Genomic DNA, 18,899 nt, shown 5'->3' with positions numbered 1-18,899 from the left:
CTCCTGTACCTGTAAGAGTACACATACCCCAGGATGGGAATAATTTCATTAGACCAAACTCACGGCACAAACTTTCAATGTTTTAATTCTTCTCTATATTATTGGAATGATGCAAGTATGCGTCAGAAACATTAGTTTTCAATCAGATGTTCATTGTGAGTAGAGTAAAGCAAAAAGAGTTAGCAGAGTTAAACACTCCCTGAAGCGAGCTCATATGGTGCAGGCCTGTAACTTCTGGTCAGCCAGCTTAAGTGACACCCATGTGTTGAGCATGGAGGCCCTCAGCTTGCACCACACCACGTGGTTGGTCAGCCCAAAGATTTGGGCGGCGAACTGAGCAGCAGCTTCAGGAGACAGAATCGTGGAACAGCCGAGACCTGCAGGAAGGTCAAAAATTAAAGTTACTTTTGGAGAAAATACTAAAACCTGACCACATTTAGGTTTGGTTCACTGCATTTACCACTTGGCATGCGGAGGGACGACCAGACATCCTGCGCCCCCCAGTCTGGAGTAATAGGTGGGCAGTTGATAACTGGATAAGCCGTGTTTCCTGACATCACAGGTCCAAGACCATTACTTCTGCCAGCGACAGCCACAAACACTGTTGGAGTGCCGTCACCTAAAGAACACAAACCCAATGTGAGAATCTCTTTCCAGTGAATGTAAATCTGATCTAACCCACCTTCATATTGGGCTTTGATGCGGAGGGTCTCGTCTGGACCCTTGTGTGCCGACGTGACTCGTAGGATGCACGGAATCCCAAAGGATGTACAAGCCTTCCTGATTTTTTCACAGTGAGCCATGTCTGAGGTGGAGCCCATCAAAACCACCACCCTGCCACTGGCCTGAGGCTCCAGGAGCAGCTACACATACAAGGTGCAACGTTATTGTATTTAAAAACAAAACATTTTCTGAAAATGCTTCCAGAGATACAAATGACCAATAAACAGATGCTGTCACCATGTTAACCTTGTTTTTTGCAACATTAAAGTCATCAAGCTCAACACATGAATTACTGAGTGTGACCTTGATGGAAATGTATTGAAGCGACTCACTACAAATGTAATTAAGAACAGACATTGGAGTCCTACAGGACTGCAGTTTGAAACCACTTTAACATGTGGGCACTTAAGGTACTGCATGCAAGCCACATGGTGTCAATTGCAGCTACTATATTAAAAAGCACTCAGTATTCTATTTCACTTTATACGGAAGCAGATTAGGGCCAGTCAAGAATAAAGTTGAAATTTTGAGAAGTTGAACATTCGAAAATTAACTCAAAATACAATATGGTGAAAAAGTCAAAAATTGGCTAATGAAGTCGAAGCTACAGAAGTTGACTAGGGCCAAGTCACCAAATGACAATAAACAGCAGATTGTGGTCGTCTACAAGATACCGTGAATCGATGGTGTTAAACTTTGCTTCAAAGTTGGGGTTAATAACAAAACTATCATATTTTAGCTCATAAACATGCTGTTGTAATATCTTTAAGGACCTTGAAGAGATATTGACGTAAAACCTAATCTGTTCAGATTAAAGCCAGTTTTGATGGAGATCGTTGTTGTATATGGCAAATTGGCCCTAGTCAGTTTCCGTAGATTTGACTTTAATTGCAAACTTTCCACTGTTATCACCATATTATTGTATTTTGAGTTTATTTTCTAAATGTAAACTTATTCTCTACATTATTCCTGATTCGGCCAAAAGTCTTCCGAAACGCCACAAATGTACGTACAGAAAAATATCCCATAGCATTCTGCCTTTTAGACTTTGAACTGGTAGCAGCATGTCTTGATACAGGCTAATGGAAATGTTGACAAACACATTCGTAAAAGCAAAAATGTGAAAAGAAAAAAAAAAAAAAAAAAAAAAAAAAAAAAAAAGTGTAAGGGCTGACCAAAAATAAATTCAAACCTACATATATCTAACTTACAAAACTGATACCAAAAGCCTGACTGGAATGTACAGATCACATAGGGAGAGCAGGTTCAGTGTACCTGGACCCTTTCAGAGACCCACTCAAAGTTCCTCTTCACCATCTGCATCGCCTCTGGTGTGACTTCTTTAAGGTCTCGGTACACCTACGAGAATAGGAACAGATTTGCATATGCCGTTGAAAGCTTCTGCATGAATATTTGGGAAAGTTGAAAGGTCCTACCTGCTTATCTTTTTGCTGACTGCGATCTCCAGCCGGCCAAAGCCTCCACGAGTCATTATCGATCACGTCGGCCAAAACAATCTCCTGGGTGCGTACGTTCACTCCAAACTCAATCTAAGGGACATTATCAGATGGTAAAAAAATGAAGCACAATGTAGAAATAGACTATTCAATAAAAGCTTGAACCAGCAGGGGGCAGCACCGGGAAAGTTACCTTCATGTCGACTAAGGTGCAGTTCTGAGTGGCCCATGCCTTCTCCAGAATCTCAAAGATAGCCACAGTGCTGCGATTCATAACATCCACCTCACACTGACCAATAGAGAGCCCAGCCAGGGTGAATTTGGCCTCCAGCAGCTGCTCCTCTGACCACTGGGGGTCGTTATTGGCATCATCCTACAACGGCACGGTAGGCAGTGAGAACAAATCTAAAACTACTCAACAACCTCATTGACCAGCTTCCACACATACTTTGAAGAACATCTCCATCTTAAGAGGGGAGAAGCGAAAGCCTTCTTTGACCCCTGGGTTTCTCTTCAGGAAGGAGCCTGTTGCTATTCTTCGACACACCCACTCGATGGGGATCATCTCACAATGGGCTGCGATGAACGCCGTGTCCGAGTGCAGCTTCTTAAAGGCCGTATTGATTCCTGGATAACAAACAGTGCCAAGTGAGGACGATTAACTAAAGCGAAGTGTTCAAAAGGCAGAGTAACTCAAATCTGTGTGACTATAGTTAAATTCCCCCCCCCCCCCCAAAAAAAAAAAAAAAAAAGTCAACCTTAACTAAATTAAGACAATGAGCTCCCGTATCTCTGAATTACAAAAGCTTCAAGTCATAAGATGGCCATGACCACCACTGACGCACCATGTGCTTCCTGTTACGTCCGTCATTATTGCAATAACTAGAAAGAAGATTCTAAAGATCCTGAGCAGGAAATTGGATAAATGTAAAATTAGGGCTGGGCTAAAAGAAAAAAATTGATTTAGCCGATTTTGTAGATAAAAACAATTTTTATTTTGCAAATTTCAGTTTTTTTTTTTTTTTTTTTTTTTTAATACATATAATTTTTTTTTCACCCCATGTGAGCCAGCCCCCTCTTTGTTTACCTTTTGATTAGGCTGTGTGTGTGCCACAGACATGTTTAATTCGTTATTAAACATAATGCTGAGATGCTAAGGGAAGAGTTTATAACTTTTTTTTTATTTTAATGTTATAAAATATGTAGTTATCTGATTTCTTAATCAGAAAATTTAAGCTACTGTGAAGTTGCTGTTGCACTTTTGCTTAAACCTGGGTTAAAGTTTGAAATAGTTGAATGACAGAGCCTCATTTACTTTTTATTTTGGGATTGTTCTATGCATTTTAACTCTTGAGGACAATCACAGCAATAAAGTTGCACTTATATATATATATATCTGGTGTATGCAGTAATTTTTTTTGAGAAAAAAAAAAAAAAAAAAAAAGACAGTGGTTCTCAAATTGATTGTGTTGGGACACGCACACACTAACTTGGAGAACATTTTCAATTTAAGTTAATATATACATTTGGTGCAGGAAGATTAATTATGATAAAAACAATGGCATGCCATGTATAATTTCCCAAACAGAACTCAAAGTGATTAAAATGACCAATGCGATATTGAAATGTCACAAGATATCAATGTACGAGTGGTATCATGATATTGTGAACAACATGTTATGCAAAGTTTATGTACAGATAAATATTTTTTAAAGAATGTCATGATGATACTAGGTTTTAATTTTAGACTGACACGAATGGGCACTCTTTTGCATTTTAGCAGAGTTGCACTTTTTGCATTTGTTTTTTTTTTTTTTGCACTTTTTTTAATACAACCTATGGAGGCAGATTTGTGTCTTAATAATAATTAAAAAAAAAACACTTCAATCAAAAGAAAAATTACATTAAAGTTTACTACCATCAAAAATAAATATTTCAAATAAAAAATAAAAAAGTATTCACATGCAAAATAAATATTCTAGATCCAAATAATTGCATTTCAACATTTTTTGTTGAATGAAGTTTTTGGGCCATATTATGGTAATACATTTGTGTCTTTATTAGTCAATCACACACACTTTCTTTGATTGAAAATGTTTATTTTTGATTGAACAAAGACACAAATCTACCTCCATATTAACCAGGGGGAACATTTTGTCTTATGTATTGTATGTTTCATACCCAAGGTAAGTATGCTTAGAGACGGTCAAATACAAGCAATTGTATTTTTCTCAGTATTGTACATATTTTGCTAGACTCGTATTAGTGTCCCAGTCCTAAAAATAAAACCAATGAAAACTAAAGTAACAATGACCGCCCTCTAATGTTTGAAGACATGTGATGAAGCACCAGTGCAGAGTTCCGTTCACAGACTGAACACATGCACGCACACACACACCCACACAAAGCTCACCAGCCTCCTGCAGCAGCTTGAACACACAGCTCGTGGTTTTATTGGCAATTGCAGCTTTTCCCTCCATCTGATCCTTCCTCACAGCATTCCCAGCAGTGATCTGGTCTTTGGACTGGACCAGAACCAGACCAGGCTCGTCCACGAGCTCAAAGATCTGCTTGGTCTTTCCCTCATTCAGCTTCTGTCCGACTTTCAATTCTGACAAAACACCAGAAAATCAAATCACACAACACTGTACTGTACTGTACTTTTGACACGGACTTTATTAAATGTGTTACCTGGAGTGGAGGCCATGGTGGTTCTGCTGGGTCCTGGACCTGGCTGAGAGACCAAACAAATGAAGTAAGTCACTGTAGTCGAAGAGAAGCGTGCGGCACGCAGACAGCGAAGCTGCTCGAGTCTTACGTGCTCAGACAGCCAATCACGAGCGTCTATAAATCCACACAGCCAATCACAGTCGCGCATTTTGTACCACGTGGGGTGGGAGGTTCCTCTACGTCAAACCTTAACAAAAAAGTTTTGTGAAGAAGTACCCCTAAAAGTGTCTCCATTTTCCACTTAGACAGCAAGACCTCCTCACAAATCACCTTTTAAATCAAACAAAATGGACCGTTTATGACACGTGATGGTAGCACCACACTGCGTGACTTTACCCCCAATCAACACATTTGATTAAATTAGTTTATATTGATTTCTGATAACACTAGCGGCGGCTCCTGTCACTATAGATCATTATCTGCTTTTTTTTTGGTGATGAGACGCGTTTTATCTTCATTGTTCACGAAACTTCTTTAACGTGGCGGCACGTGTTAGCTCAACCGCGTGGACAAGCACGCGGGCAGTGTTTGCAGTGCTGCACGAGACTGTTTAGCAAGAGGAGCTACAGACAGACAGACAGACGGACGGACAGACACACACAGCTTTGGCCGCAGCCACATGGAGTTCGAGGAGTCCGGTATCGGGGAAGAATGCGGAGTTTTCGGGTGTGTCGCTGCCGGAGAGTGGCCTACACAGCTGGAGGTGGCCCAGGTCCTGACTCTGGGTCTGGTGGCTCTACAGCACAGGTAAGGAGCCCAAGATGCGGGATTGTGTGCACGGAAGCTTTTATCTAAAGTTAACGAAACCTGAGGGAAGTCTCGCTTTTGGGAAAATTACTTTCAAAGTGACTCAATTCGAGAACTCATTAAGCGCCAAACAAGAAGAAGTTCACGACTGGTTATTTATTCCTAATACTAATGTGATCCAGTGTCTCGACTTTTCACCTGCCATTACAGACTCATGTCTGACCCGACCAGGCTTGGTCACGGTGCATGTTGAGGGGTTGTCAAATTTGAGGACCGCGGACCAAACGCGTCCGCTTTATAGGGCAATGTGGCCCTGTTTATGCAAACCAAAAATCTGAAACTCTGCGATACATCGAGATTCAAGATATATCGAGTTTTCTAATTTTGGCTTAATAGAAAATTACAATATCGCCTATATCAATATTTATTTTATATATATATATTTACACAATTTATTTTGTTTTAGGAGTCACTGCTTTTACTACTTCTCAGAACAGCTTTAAAAGCACAGTTGGATGGATTACCGAGTGCGTCATAGGGCTGCACAATTAATTTAATTTGAATCGTGATCACGATCTTTGTCACAATTAAATTAGCCCGCTTGTCGGCTATATTCACATTTAAAATACAAAGTGTCTAGAGCCGGACCTCAGACAAACCTGACCATAGTTCTGGCACTTCCTGTGCGCATGCGCAGTTCCATCGCTGCCGGACCTTTTCTAGCGTAATGTGCCTGTGTTACCACCATGTCAGGTTGACCGACTGGTCTAAGGCGCTAGACAAATTCCACCTTTAAAAATACATTGATGGAAAAAAAGAAACATTTTAGGGTATTTCCTGGGTTAGGGTTAGGACTAAAATAAAACTTAAGGAAGGATAGCTAGAAGGACACAGGTACGGCAGTGACGGAACTACCGGCATTCGGCTTACTACGCATGCAGACGCATGCGCACAGGAAGTGAAGGAACTATAGTTCGGTTTGTCTGAGGTCTGGACCAATAGCAACAGCCTTGAAAATATGGGCTCTGCGCTCTATATTAGTGTATTTATTCAGTTAGTCTTTTCTACATTTAACATTTTTGGGTTATTTATTCATTTTAATTATGTTTAGTATAGTTATTTAAAGCTTCATTTTGCACTGTAAACTGTGCACATATTGTTGGTTTAAAAGTACAACAGATTTTTTTCCCTAACGTGATAAATAATTGTGATTATAATCGGAATTACAATATTGATCAAAATAATCGTGATTATAATTTTGGCCATAATAGTGCAGCCCTAGTGCATCCTAACCCAGCCCTTCCCCTACACGAGCCACACACCAGAACTCACTCACACATGCTGTCCTTTTATAGGAGAAAAAGCCCAAAGTGGCAAAGTAGCATTTAGCATTAGCAAATTTAATCCTGAATTGTGAACTCATCGCAGCTTGTTGTAAAAAGGAAGTTACGTGTTCTCGCTAGGGATTCACCGAAAGGAAAATTTGAGGCCGAAGCCGAATAAAATTTAAATGCTTGGCCGAATACCAAATATCAAATGCGGTTTTTCACTATTTTTTAAAATAGCGCATAAATAGCCTAGAATACATTTTTAGACGTTTTTTAGAGAAAGTAAATGTTTATTGAATATTATGACATTTCTTAAACATTACAGTAGCCTTTGCTTTTAACAAAAAAGCATTGCGTCACACGCTACTATTCGGCCTTGCTTTTAACTCACTAAACCGAAGGCCGAATGTTGGGGTTTTTTTTTTTTTGCAATATTTGGTGCATCCCTAGTTCTCGCACATGGTCAACCCTGTGTTCTTATTGTATTTTACATTTATCTGTATAACGTGATGAAACAATATAACAGTATGTCTTCAACTTATCAAACCTGCACCAATGAGAAAAAACAATCATACTTAATATATTATACTTACTTTGTGCCCACAAAGTAGTGTTTCGTGCACACAAAATGATATTTCGTGGCAACAGTTTATGTTTTGTAACATATCATGTCTGTGGCTCTGTACTTTTTACATATAGAGTTTAAGACCAAGACTTTAAATACATTTATTATTTGTATTTTTGGATAAAGCAAAATGTGTATTTAAAGAAATTGAGTTATTATAGACTTAACACATTAAAAAGACACTTCAGATGAAGCTCTGCATTCCTTTTCAATCACAGGATAAAATGATCACTCGACACGACATTGGACATATTTGTCTGTTTGCTCATTAGACATTATCCCAAAACATACCTTGAAGGTTTTTCTGTCATGTTGGGGCAAGACTTTATATTTAAAAAATGTTTCGGTTTGCTTTCTTCCTTTCAAAACACGAGGCCTGTTTTCCACGATCACAGATAATCAGTAGAGATGTCCCGATACAACTTTTTCACTTCCAATATGATATCGATATTGCAGCCTTGTGTATTGGCCGATACCAATATTGATCCGATACTATATCAACATTAATCATACATTCTTTTATTACTTATTTTGTAGTGTGGAATGTTAGGAAAGGTTTGATCAAGTGATGTTACTCAAACAGAGAACAATAGTCAGCAACAATAGGTTAAAGTGTGAACCACAGTCACCTATGGATGGAGGTGCTGGAGCGGAACATTTTATCGGAAAGCTTATATTGGTGATTTTAGATGCAGTCCGATAAAATCCGATATTCGTTTTCTGGCTGTCATTGGACCGATATCCGAAAACAGCCAATACTCAAGCAGTGATGTTGATAGGTTTTCAATGGAGTGAGTTCCCGGGACCCACAGGTGGTGATTTGAGTGGGTCTCTGGGAAATTCAATGGGTTCCCAATAAAAAAAATGTATTTCTTCTATTTCTTAAATTGTAGTGTGAACTCTTTTAATGGTGGTATGATATGGCTATAATTAGCAGATATATTCATGTATGTATGACATGTATCTGAAATTAAACAAATACAATTCAAATGAAAACAAAATGGTGTCTGTTGTACAAAAATAAATTATCAATAAAAGTGCTGATTTTAACACAAAAAAAACATTCTCATCACCATGGCAGAATAAGTTGTCACCAAAATCTTCTTGTCTGAACATCAACTAAATCAAATGAACTGAGTCAATCACTATGAAACTTATAGCACAAAAATTTAACTTAACTAACACAGTGCAAAGTCTGTTGGGGAAAATAAAATGATGCAGATATGTTTGTGGTGTATTGTAAGCAGCTAGTTAACTGGCTAGTTGTTGTTGTATTCGGCTAAACTAGCATAAAGGGGTGCGCTGACGGTTTGATAGTTACTGTGATTTTAAACATAAATTCTTGTTCACGATGTGTCATTTTTCATGGGAAAAATGAGGTGCGTCCCTGGGATGCATGGATAGTGGATTTAATGCGTCATTTTAGATTTTTAAGCGTCAGGGACGCAGGACGCGTACCTAGCAACATCACTGCTCAAGGCTGCAATATCGGTATCGTATCAGAAGTGAAAAAGTTGTATTAGGACATCCCTAATTATGTTAAACTTCTTACAGTAACACATACATTATTGGTTTTTTGGTGAGACATTGTTGTGAAATGAGATTTTGGCATTACCTCCCTGACAGGAGCAGGCAGAGTTGAAGCCATGGAACAAACTGAGTTGATCATTATTATTGGGGTGTGCTCTGGTTCTTCTTTGCACTGGGACTTTGTGGCTGTGCCTACATTGTGGACAGGGACCTTTTTTTTGGCGGGTGTCTGGATTAAGTCTGAAAATCAGAACAAAGGCAGGTTTTAAGACAGATTGAACTATTTGCTTCAGTGAAATACATTTTCCTCACATAGTGGGAAGTTGGACATGTTCTTCGTAAGATGTTCAGTTAAACAAACTAGCGAACAATGCGTTCCACCATTCATTAGCAGCTACAAGCATGTCTTTAACGATAATTTAATAATGGAGCACTGCCAGAAGTCATGGGACTAGGATGGAAAGGGTTCAGTCAGTCGTGCACATCATGTGACCTGCATATTGATAACTGACCTTGATCCACAGCCTTCCTCTTCATTCCTCTGTTTGTTGAATAAGACTCCCTCTTTTCTGCTCCAGTTTTACCTGCATATAGTGTAGAGGAGTTTGAAAGATGCAGATGAGTTCTCAAATCAGAATGTTTTTGTCGTCAGTTTTTTTTAAAAAAGGTTTGAGGGAATGGAAACAGATCTTTAAAAAGGAAAAGTGAGCTACAAGACAGTATTTTAGTTTTTTGCCTAAAAATATGCACAATAACTCCTAGTGCTTTTTATTTCTATAAAAGGATAGAAATGATTGTTCAAAATTTTGATAACAAAACTTAATTTTGAGCTAGATAATGCCTACCAAAATGTTTATTAATGGCGTTAAAGCAGTGTTTTAACTTATTTTAGAAATAAATATCATGCATGTTTAAATCCATCATTTTTATAACATTAGAATCCTTCTGTGAATAATTTATATTCTGCTGAACAATGAGACCACTTGTAGAAGATCAATACAGTACAATATTACTTTGATCTGAAAGTAGTAGCAAGTTTCAAGTCGATTACAACAGCTTTCCTAAACATTTTAGTAGATTTGCTCGTTTTAGTATTAGAATGTCAGATTTAGCAACCATAAACAGGAGCTGTTTGTGATTAGACGTGCATAACTTATATTAGAAGAGATTAAAAAATTGATTAATCACGATTTTATTATTGGGTGATTATGAGTCGATACTTAAATTTCCAAAGTTAAATAATTTCCATTTTTCATACAAGCCAAGTGAGTCCTCCTAATTTGGACATTTACATTACATCTTACAATATTGAAAGTGCTGTGAGGTGTTGCTCAAAAGAGAAGTCAAAGAATTCAACTTTGGACTGATGTTAAATGGAACAGTAATAATTAGCAACAATCCAGATTTGAATTGATAATCATTAATAATCAAAACTCGGTCTGTAATCGAATCAGAAGTTCCAATAATCCGAATGGGGAAAGAGAATTTCCTTATTATTTTTTCCTTATTTGTAATCCATCAATTCGTGACAGAGGGAGTTGCACCCATTTTCAGAAAGTATCTGCCCAGTGAAAAAAGCGAATAGTGATCTCACAGTTCATTCTGTAGTTAACATCCAATGGATCCTCCTCGATGGTTTTAGGCCCCGTGTGATCATGAACTGATGAAGAAACCAAATTCAGACAAGTCGCTTCCACCATGGCTGAATCCAGCATTGCCACATGTGGCTCTGCATAGTGATTCTCCCGAAAAGCTTCAATGCCTGAAAGTCCCTCTGAAACTCTAGAGTCCACAGCTCCTGTATCATCCACTGAGGCCCCTACAGAGTCCATGTTCATGATGGCGTCCACTTGGTCGTAGAACCTCATGATGCGTCTCGGGTCGAAGTCGTCTGTCTTACCCCTTTGAAGGGAGCGGTACAGGTACTTGAGGTTTTTGTACTTGGTGTGACACTGCTTCCAGTCGCGCTCGATACCAAGCTGCATCAACTTGCTGGAGATCTGAACAAAGATATCCCTCTTCCTCGTCGAGCTCTCCAGCTGCCGACGAATGTGGTCATCAGACCAAACATGGACCAGTGCTTGAACCTCCTGGTCACTCCAGTTTCGACCCGTATCGGACACAGTGACCACCTGTAAATGGTCTGAGCTGGTCGGGTCTGCAACTGGAAACGGATAACATGGAAACCCTCATGAGAAATATTACACTCTACAAAAGGCTTAAGAGATTTATCTTTACATACCTGAAGTTAATGGCTTGGCTTCATTATTTTCATCAATATCATGATAATCAATGATGTCTTCTGAAAATCAAAATGTAAATAAGATTATGCATTGAAATCATTCTTATTGAGCTTATCTTTTGAAACATACCATCTTGAATTTCGATCACAGCCTCTCTCTTTGAGGTCATCAGAGGTCCTGTATGGCCTGTTGGACTCTGTAGTTTCCCCACCTCGATATCTCCACTATAAAATCTCCGCTGCATGTCAATTGCTCCATTTTCCAGGCCTTGGTCCAGCAGAATACACTCAACCTCTTCAAAGAACTTCATGTATTTCCCTGGACCTCCTGCATCCCTTCCCCCTGCAGCATGAGCGTTCTTAGCTGACTTGTAGTCATATTTTAAGTTTTTGTATTTGGTTCTACATTGCTTCCAGTTGCGTACGACGCCAAACTTTTGCTCCATTCGGCGAGCCATCTCTTGAAATATGGGCTTGTTGCGGAGCGTACTTTTTAAGCGCTTGCGAATTCGCTTGTTTGCCCAGACACACAACAGGGCTCGCACCTCATCATCTGTCCAATGACGGCCTCCCTCCTCCACCACGCTTGGGTTGTAGATAGCTGCACAAAAAAAGTAAAAAATGAATATTGGTTTTAATGTTGGATTGGAGAACAAAGCTGAATGTCAGTGCTACGGTGTTTTCTACATTTACCTTTCTGTGTTGGGAAAGTGACTGGGGGATTGTAGACTCCTTTCTGATCACCCACACCTTCCACCTCTGCCTTCCAGCCCTTCACTGTCCTTGTGTCCATTGTCTGGATGCTGGCTGCCATGTCTGCTGCAACATCAGGCTTAGTGCTCTGCAGTCCCAGGCTCTTGCATTTTGCCCTACACTCCCTCCAGCTCCGCACAACGCTGAGCCTCCTCAGACGCTCAGATATCAGCTCATATGTGGCTCTGCTCTCTTCTGCGTGCTCAACTCCAACCTCATCCCACACTGAAACCAGAGCCTGCAGCTCTCCCTCCACCCACTGCCCCCCACCAAGGCTGTGTCCTCCACTACTTCCTTATCACCTTCCCTTTGTCTTTCTGCCTCCTCTCTCCATGTTTAAGGCGACCTGGAAATGCTTTCAGTGCCGCCCCCCCCCCCTCTTCCCCGTTTCCTGCCTCCCCTTCTCAAGTCCTGTGTTTTCACTGCCTAGTTCCCTTGGAAACCAGGCGGTTAAGCCTGAAAGTAACGCCTCCATGCATAAAAGCTGCCTCACCAATGGCTTAGAACAAGGGGGCGGTGCTAGCAGTAATCTGAGAAGCAGCTTGGTAAAGGGAGGAAAGTGTGTGTGTGTGTGTGTGTGTGTGTGTGTGTGTGTGTGTGTGTGTGTGTGTGTGTGTGTGTGTGTGTGTGTGTGTGTGTGTGTGTGTGTGTGTGCGTGCGTGTGTGTGTGTGCGCGTGTGCGTGTGCGTGTGCGTGTGCGTGTGCGTGTGCGTGTGCGTGTGCGTGTGCGTGTGCGCGTTATAATGACTACTTTCTCCACTTCTGTTGCTCTGCTCTCTTTGAGGCAGTCAGCTTTGCCCCAGGGTTCATACCACCACAGATGGAAACGTTTAAACCAGTTGATTCACGTAGAAGCCACATCTTGATCTGGTTTTACTCCTTTCACATGGTAATGTCACATTTCACACTCTACTTGTTTGTGTGTGCTTAGGGGGCAGGAAAGTGCTGGAATTGTAACTAGCAGTGGAGCCAATCCCCCCACGTACGCAGCACACAAGGTAACATTAATGTTCATTGCATTAATACTACATTGTAACATTTAACCTATACCTGCTGCTGATTTTCATTTATGAATATTTGTCCTATGAGCACAAAATTGAAATTTGCATCACGTGTGCTGTGGTAAAAATGTTTGTATTCTTCACTGTCACTTTTCAAGGGCATGGGATTAGTGAGCACTGCATTTCCTCCTGAGGCACTCGTGAAACTGCGAAACGGTAACCTCGGTATTTGTCACACACGTTATTCAACCACTGGGATCTCAGAGCTGCAGAACTGCCAGCCATTTGTGGTGGACACGCTGCATGGCAAGATCGCTGTGGCACACAACGGGGAGCTGGTTAACTCACAGGCCCTGAGGAAGAAGGTGAGGACAAACCTCAGCTTAATAAAAAAAAAAAAAAAAAAAAGGGGGGGGGGGCATTAACGATTCTATTCAGCTCTTTAGTTGAGTTGTATTTAAGTGTAGTTTATGAAAATGGTTTTGCAAAGTGTTTTAGGCCCTTGTAAATTATTTTAAGAAAACATGAAATATTCTGTTTCCTTTGACAATGCATTAATTTAAAGTTCTGCTGATTAATTTGAATGTAGGATATTTAGATACAGTTATGGCTGGCTGCATCATTGCACATTGATTTGATAAAAGTAATGCATTCAAACATGACAGGGGGAATGGTGGGCACAATAGAAACGCCTGGCTGAACCATGAGCATAAAAAATGGAAATGTTTTTTTTTCTTTTTTTTTTTTCATTATTATTAACAAAGAGCTGTATTTCTGTTCTAACACGTGATTGCTGATTTTGTTATTTTTATGAAATTTGAAGAATAGTCCATTTTGATTAAAAGTAACTTCTTTTTTTTTTTTTAAATAAAAAAAAATTGTCTCAATGGGGGCCCTGAGAGTTTTTCATTCTTCAAAGGGGGGCACAAAAGAAAAAGTTTAGGAACCACTGAGCTAATGTAATGTTCTCTGATATATTGTGCGTGTGTTGTGCAGGTGATGCGTCATGGAGTCGGCCTCTCCACCAGCTCTGACAGTGAGCTCATCATCCAGCTGCTGGCTCTGACGCCTCCAATGGAGGAGCTGGACTCCCCTGACTGGGTTGCCAGGTCAGCACTAACACTTGCTGCTTTTTGAAATTAACATTCTTTATTTCATTCTCATCTGAATTTTTTTTTTTGTTTTGTGTTGCAGAATTAAAAATCTTATGACAGCAACACCTACTTCGTATTCCCTGCTGGTTATGTTCAAAGACGTTATTTATGCAGTGCGGGACCCCTATGGAAACCGCCCCCTCTGCATAGGGCGGATTGTTCCCATTTCAAGGCTGCACAGCAGAGGTATGTATACATGTGTAGAGCAGGACCAGTGTTCAGTGCATGTGGACTTTTTGTCATGTTGGTCTGACTGGGTCGCCCTGAACCAGGTGGGGAAGAAGTGGACACAGAGGGCTGGGTTGTGTCATCTGAGTCGTGCAGTTTTCAGTCAATTGGTGCAAAGTGAGTCTTTTTAACACCTTTTCTAGTGTTTTAGGTTCAATCTGCTACTTCACAGGGATGCAATGTTTTGATTCTCAGGTATTACAGAGAGGTCCTACCAGGGGAGATAGTGCAAATATCCAAACACGGTGTCAAGTCTCTGACCGTTGTTCCCCGACCTGAGGGAGATCTCCCTGCCTTTTGCATCTTTGAATATGTTTACTTTGCCCGACCAGACTCTATTTTTGAAGGTATAAATCATAATTCTGGATTGGACAGTTGTTTTGCTCTTAAAGCACATTTGGTTTATTTGGCATCACTAAATAGTTGACGTCTTGCAGGACAGATGGTCTATACTGTGAGACAACGCTGTGGTCGGCAGTTAGCTATTGAGGCTCCAACTAATGCAGACATCGTCAGCACAGTCCCTGAGTCAGCAACCCCGGCAGCATTGGGCTACTCTCAGCAGGTCGTTACCAAGATACCTGCACATATAGTGCTTAAGAATCCTCCCCCCGCCACTCAATGGATGCGTTTTCTTGTTTTACAGTCTGGGATTCCATACATTGAGGTTTTGTGTAAGAACCGCTACGTGGGTCGGACCTTCATTCAGCCAAACACCCGCCTGAGGCAGCTGGGTGTGGCCAAGAAGTTTGGAGTGTTGACTGATAACTTTGCTGGGAAACGGGTGGTGCTTATCGATGACTCCATTGTCAGGGGCAACACCATCTCACCCATCATCAGACTGCTGAAGGAGGCTGGTGCTACAGAGGTACGGTCAAAGTATGAGGCACTTAGATTTCATTTGCAATGAGGAGTTAAAATATCACTGGAAATGTTACAAATCTTGCTTTACAAGCATTTATTTTCTTTTTGCCATATATTTTATTGAGGACTCGTATCATTTTAATACAATATTACAAATTCTTACATTACAGCAGTGCTTCTCAATTTTTTTATTGTTACGCCCCACCCCCCCCCCCCCCCCCCCCCCCCAGGAAGAAAAAAATATTTTGTGCCCCCCACTCTCTGCAGCAATTATAAATAGTATAATTTATTCATGTAACTGTTATAAGTACACCTCTGCATAACATTGTATCCCTATTAACATTAAAGAAAACATAAAAGAAAGAAATATGAATCAACTTACATCAAAGAATAACTTTAAAATTTTTTGCTCTGTAACATAAAAGATTTAAAGTGCATCAGTTTGCCTGAAATAAAAAAATATTAGTACTTAATCCTTATTTAAATGATAAACAGTTTTATTCTCCATGTACAGTTATACAATTGATTTATAAAAAACAAACAAACCGGAAACACTATAACAATAATAATAAATATAAAAGATAAATGATGGATATATACATGTGCTACAGGTAATTTTGACCGACTTGAACCATTGGATACTAAAAAAATTAAATAAACTCAATAAATAATAATAAATTCAAATTAACCAGCAACATTAACTCAGGAGCACAATATATAAAACACTTTAACCTACAAAACAAAAATGAATAAAACAATTTGTGCTGATTGACAAAAACTTAGATCCTAACACAGGGAGTTACATAAGCAATAAATAGTCTGTGTTGCTGTCAGTTGCTTCATCAAATTGTTGGCAACAAATTTGTCTTTGAGTTCATCTACCAGCTGTTCTTGAAGATAATTTATACGTCTGGTGACAGTGTCATTGGACAGAGGGATTGTTTTCATTTTGTGCTCGCTGGTTTACTAACGTAGCATTCACAAAGCGGGATGATTGTTGGCAATATTCGGCACGTTTTCGCTGAAAAAAAACTCAAGCGGCTTTTCAGCATGATCGGGGTGTAACGTCTTTATGTGACGCCTTAATTTATTTGGCTTTATGCTGACCACTGCCAACATGTTTAAACACGGTAAACACAGCAGTCTGTCCTTGTCTCCTACCATAGTCACACTGAAACCAAGCGCTACATACAGTAAGCTTCGCCATATTTCCCTGTCTTAGCTTTCTTTTTTGTTTGTTTGATTATCTCCGTCTCTCCGCCTTTCTTTTCATCAAGTATTTTTCCCATTATGTCTGTTGGGGGTTTGTTTACTTGTCACCTGTAATTCCTGCTAGAGAGATCTCTGCGACAAAGGCGACACTACAACCAATATGTCCAAACATTTTGCCACAAAACAGGGCATTATACTCCGATATGCCAGTGGAGCTGATAGGTTTCACTTTAGCAGCACCAGTGCTAGCACTAGCACAGCAGGTAAAATGAACCAACTCTCTGCCACTGGTTCTAAGCTGCACTGACGCCATTGCGTCCTTTAAAATGCAGCTAAAGACACTTTAATACAGACAAGCTTTTAATTATCCTCTTTTATTAACTTGGTGTTGACATTGTATTTGCTTTTTCCTTATTTTGAAGGACTGTTTTGTATCTTTGTAAATCACTGTTTATTCTTTTTTGAGAAGCACTGTTTTTACTGTAAAGCACTTTGTGATTTTTATCTATGAAAGGTGTTATATAAATAAAATGTACTTACTAATGTGTGATAATGATAAAAATTAGGTTAATTTATTATCCTAAGCCAATCGCCACTTGACTTGTGGACTTATTTTATTAATTTGAATATTGTTTATTCTCAGCTGTGAATAATTAAGATTTATATGAATAAACCTGATTTATTTTTTTAATAAACCAGGTTGTGTTCTTTTCTGTTCTCATGTACTACTTGTTTTTCAGTCTATTTGGGAATTGATTAAAAAAAAAAAAACGGAACGATAAAGCATCGGAATTGCTAAATCCTTCTCAATATACATCCCTAGGAGGAGCTATACATCAACCAGTGAGCTGAAATCAGTAAATGTAGTTTCAGACTTGCTAAAATTGTGTTTTTGTGGGTGAAAAGACAATATAAATAGTTCAGATGTTAAAACGAGCTGTTTTTAAATAATCTCCACAATCAAGTATTTTACTTTCTGACTACATTCCACTCATGCAGTGTATCAATGTGACCTTTGGGCCACAATTCATATTACAAGAATTTCTAATAGGGTTTTTCTTCCCTGTGGAATAACAAATGTTATATCATATCATTGTGCTTCAGTGGTTGGTACCAAATATATGATGTAAAATCTCGTTTATCCATCAGACAAAACAAGTTTAAAAGAACGGAGTATAATTTTTATAATGTTGGTCAAATGGTTAAAGCCTTAAATATTTAATTTCACTTTCTCATAATTATTGAATTTGGATATGTGCACCGAGGGTGTGTGTGTGTTTACTGTAAATGACAATAAGGAAAGTCTACCATCAGAGCAGAAATGACCTGTTCTTGGAATAACATTAAGATAAGAAATATGTGGGTTTTTAAAGCCAGATTTCCTAACACACAGAAAATTGACATAAATCAATTCCCAGAACTTTTACAGTGTGTTTTGTCTGTAACAGGTTCACATTCGAGTAGCATCCCCACCTATCCGGTTCCCTTGTTACATGGGTATCAATATTCCCACCAAAGAAGAGCTCATTGCCAATAAGCCAGAGTTCAAGGACATTGCTGGTTATATTGGTAAGTTTTTGTTTGAGAATTAGTTTGGGGTGCTACTCAACATTTGTCCTTTCATTATTTAATCTGTGTGTGCTGCTGAACAGGGGCTGACAGCGTGGAGTATCTGACAGTGGAGGGCCTGGTATCAGCTATCCAGGAGGGCGTGGCCTCCATCCAAGACAAGAACAAGATGATCAGCTCCAGTCACAAATCCAGCAGCAGTGTGGGCCACTGCACCGCCTGCCTGACTGGGAAATACCCAGTGGAGCTGGAGTGGTGAATGCATCCTGATGGCAGCTAAGCTACAGCAGACAAGACCACATACAAGAGATTTTTGTTTCTTTTCTTTTTTCTCCTGCACATTTACACAGCTGGTGGCTTTGTACCCGGTTTCAGACATTCTGTTCAACACTGAAGAAAAATAACTTTGTTTTCAGAGCTAAGTGGGAGATTTCAACTGCTGCTTTTGTTACCCAAATGTTACAAAGTATAAATGTAAAAACGAGGATTCCAGAATATTGGTAGAACAGTAAGCCTTTATTTTCTTTATGAAGTGAAAAATGATCACATTACTTTGAGTTGCATTTATTATTTTTAAACATTAATAAAACTGTCAACAATAAAAATTGAACTACAAACAAATGTCTAATTGTTTGTCTTTAAACTAAACACATGACATGCATAAGAATTGTTAATATATAAGAATGAAATCTTTTCAAACAACGAACCAAACATATGCAGCTCCACTAAAGCGTTA

At 39.5% G+C, this 18,899-nt stretch overlaps 2 protein-coding genes across 3 annotated transcripts; one reads left to right on the top strand and one right to left on the bottom strand.

Moving 5' to 3' along the window:
- Window positions 1-59: 59 nt before the first annotated feature.
- paics (phosphoribosylaminoimidazole carboxylase, phosphoribosylaminoimidazole succinocarboxamide synthetase) lies at window positions 60-12,428 on the bottom strand. Of its 2 annotated transcripts, XM_028444832.1 has the most exons (15): window positions 12,076-12,428; window positions 11,513-11,983; window positions 11,383-11,442; window positions 10,735-11,304; window positions 9,653-9,724; window positions 9,226-9,380; window positions 4,872-4,914; window positions 4,594-4,791; window positions 2,629-2,807; window positions 2,374-2,553; window positions 2,160-2,273; window positions 1,999-2,082; window positions 683-863; window positions 461-619; window positions 60-377 (listed from the first exon to the last, which is right to left on the bottom strand). In XM_028444832.1, exons 1-15 carry the CDS (start codon window positions 12,194-12,196, stop codon window positions 211-213), a joined length of 2,754 nt encoding a protein of 917 aa, XP_028300633.1. In that variant the 5' UTR covers window positions 12,197-12,428; the 3' UTR covers window positions 60-210. The 2 variants fall into 2 exon arrangements, with proteins under 2 accessions (XP_028300633.1, XP_028300635.1); XM_028444834.1 differs by lacking the exons at window positions 9,226-9,380; window positions 9,653-9,724; window positions 10,735-11,304; ... (1 more) ...; window positions 11,513-11,983; window positions 12,076-12,428 and adding an exon at window positions 4,999-5,073.
- ppat (phosphoribosyl pyrophosphate amidotransferase) lies at window positions 5,114-18,683 on the top strand. Its single transcript, XM_028444835.1, has 11 exons — window positions 5,114-5,657; window positions 13,067-13,133; window positions 13,295-13,501; window positions 14,133-14,245; window positions 14,331-14,476; window positions 14,563-14,635; window positions 14,714-14,865; window positions 14,956-15,083; window positions 15,165-15,386; window positions 18,043-18,163; window positions 18,247-18,683. Exons 1-11 carry the CDS (start codon window positions 5,530-5,532, stop codon window positions 18,420-18,422), a joined length of 1,533 nt encoding a protein of 510 aa, XP_028300636.1. The 5' UTR covers window positions 5,114-5,529; the 3' UTR covers window positions 18,423-18,683.
- The last annotated feature ends 216 nt before the right edge of the window (window positions 18,684-18,899 follow it).

Source organism: Gouania willdenowi, chromosome 4 (assembly GCF_900634775.1).
Source record: "Gouania willdenowi chromosome 4, fGouWil2.1, whole genome shotgun sequence".
In the NCBI taxonomy this organism is placed as follows: domain Eukaryota; kingdom Metazoa; phylum Chordata; class Actinopteri; order Blenniiformes; family Gobiesocidae; genus Gouania; species Gouania willdenowi.
Note: the sequence above shows the minus strand (reverse complement) of the source record. Positions and strands in the feature narration are given on the sequence as shown.

Excerpts from the sequence above, each read along its gene's own strand:
- paics (XM_028444832.1), bottom strand. The coding sequence starts at position 12,196 with ATGGCAGCCAGCATCCAGACAATGGACACAAGGACAGTGAAGGGCTGG. Across the intron at positions 11,443-11,512 it reads TGTGATCGAAATTCAAGATG|AAGACATCATTGATTATCAT; the intron begins GTATGTTTCAAA and ends TTTGATTTTCAG. Across the intron at positions 9,725-10,734 it reads TGTTAACTACAGAATGAACT|GTAAAACTGGAGCAGAAAAG; the intron begins GTGAGATCACTA and ends CACTATATGCAG.
- ppat (XM_028444835.1), top strand. The coding sequence starts at position 5,530 with ATGGAGTTCGAGGAGTCCGGTATCGGGGAAGAATGCGGAGTTTTCGGG. Across the intron at positions 5,658-13,066 it reads CTGGTGGCTCTACAGCACAG|GGGGCAGGAAAGTGCTGGAA; the intron begins GTAAGGAGCCCA and ends GTGTGTGCTTAG. Across the intron at positions 15,387-18,042 it reads AGGAGGCTGGTGCTACAGAG|GTTCACATTCGAGTAGCATC; the intron begins GTACGGTCAAAG and ends TGTCTGTAACAG.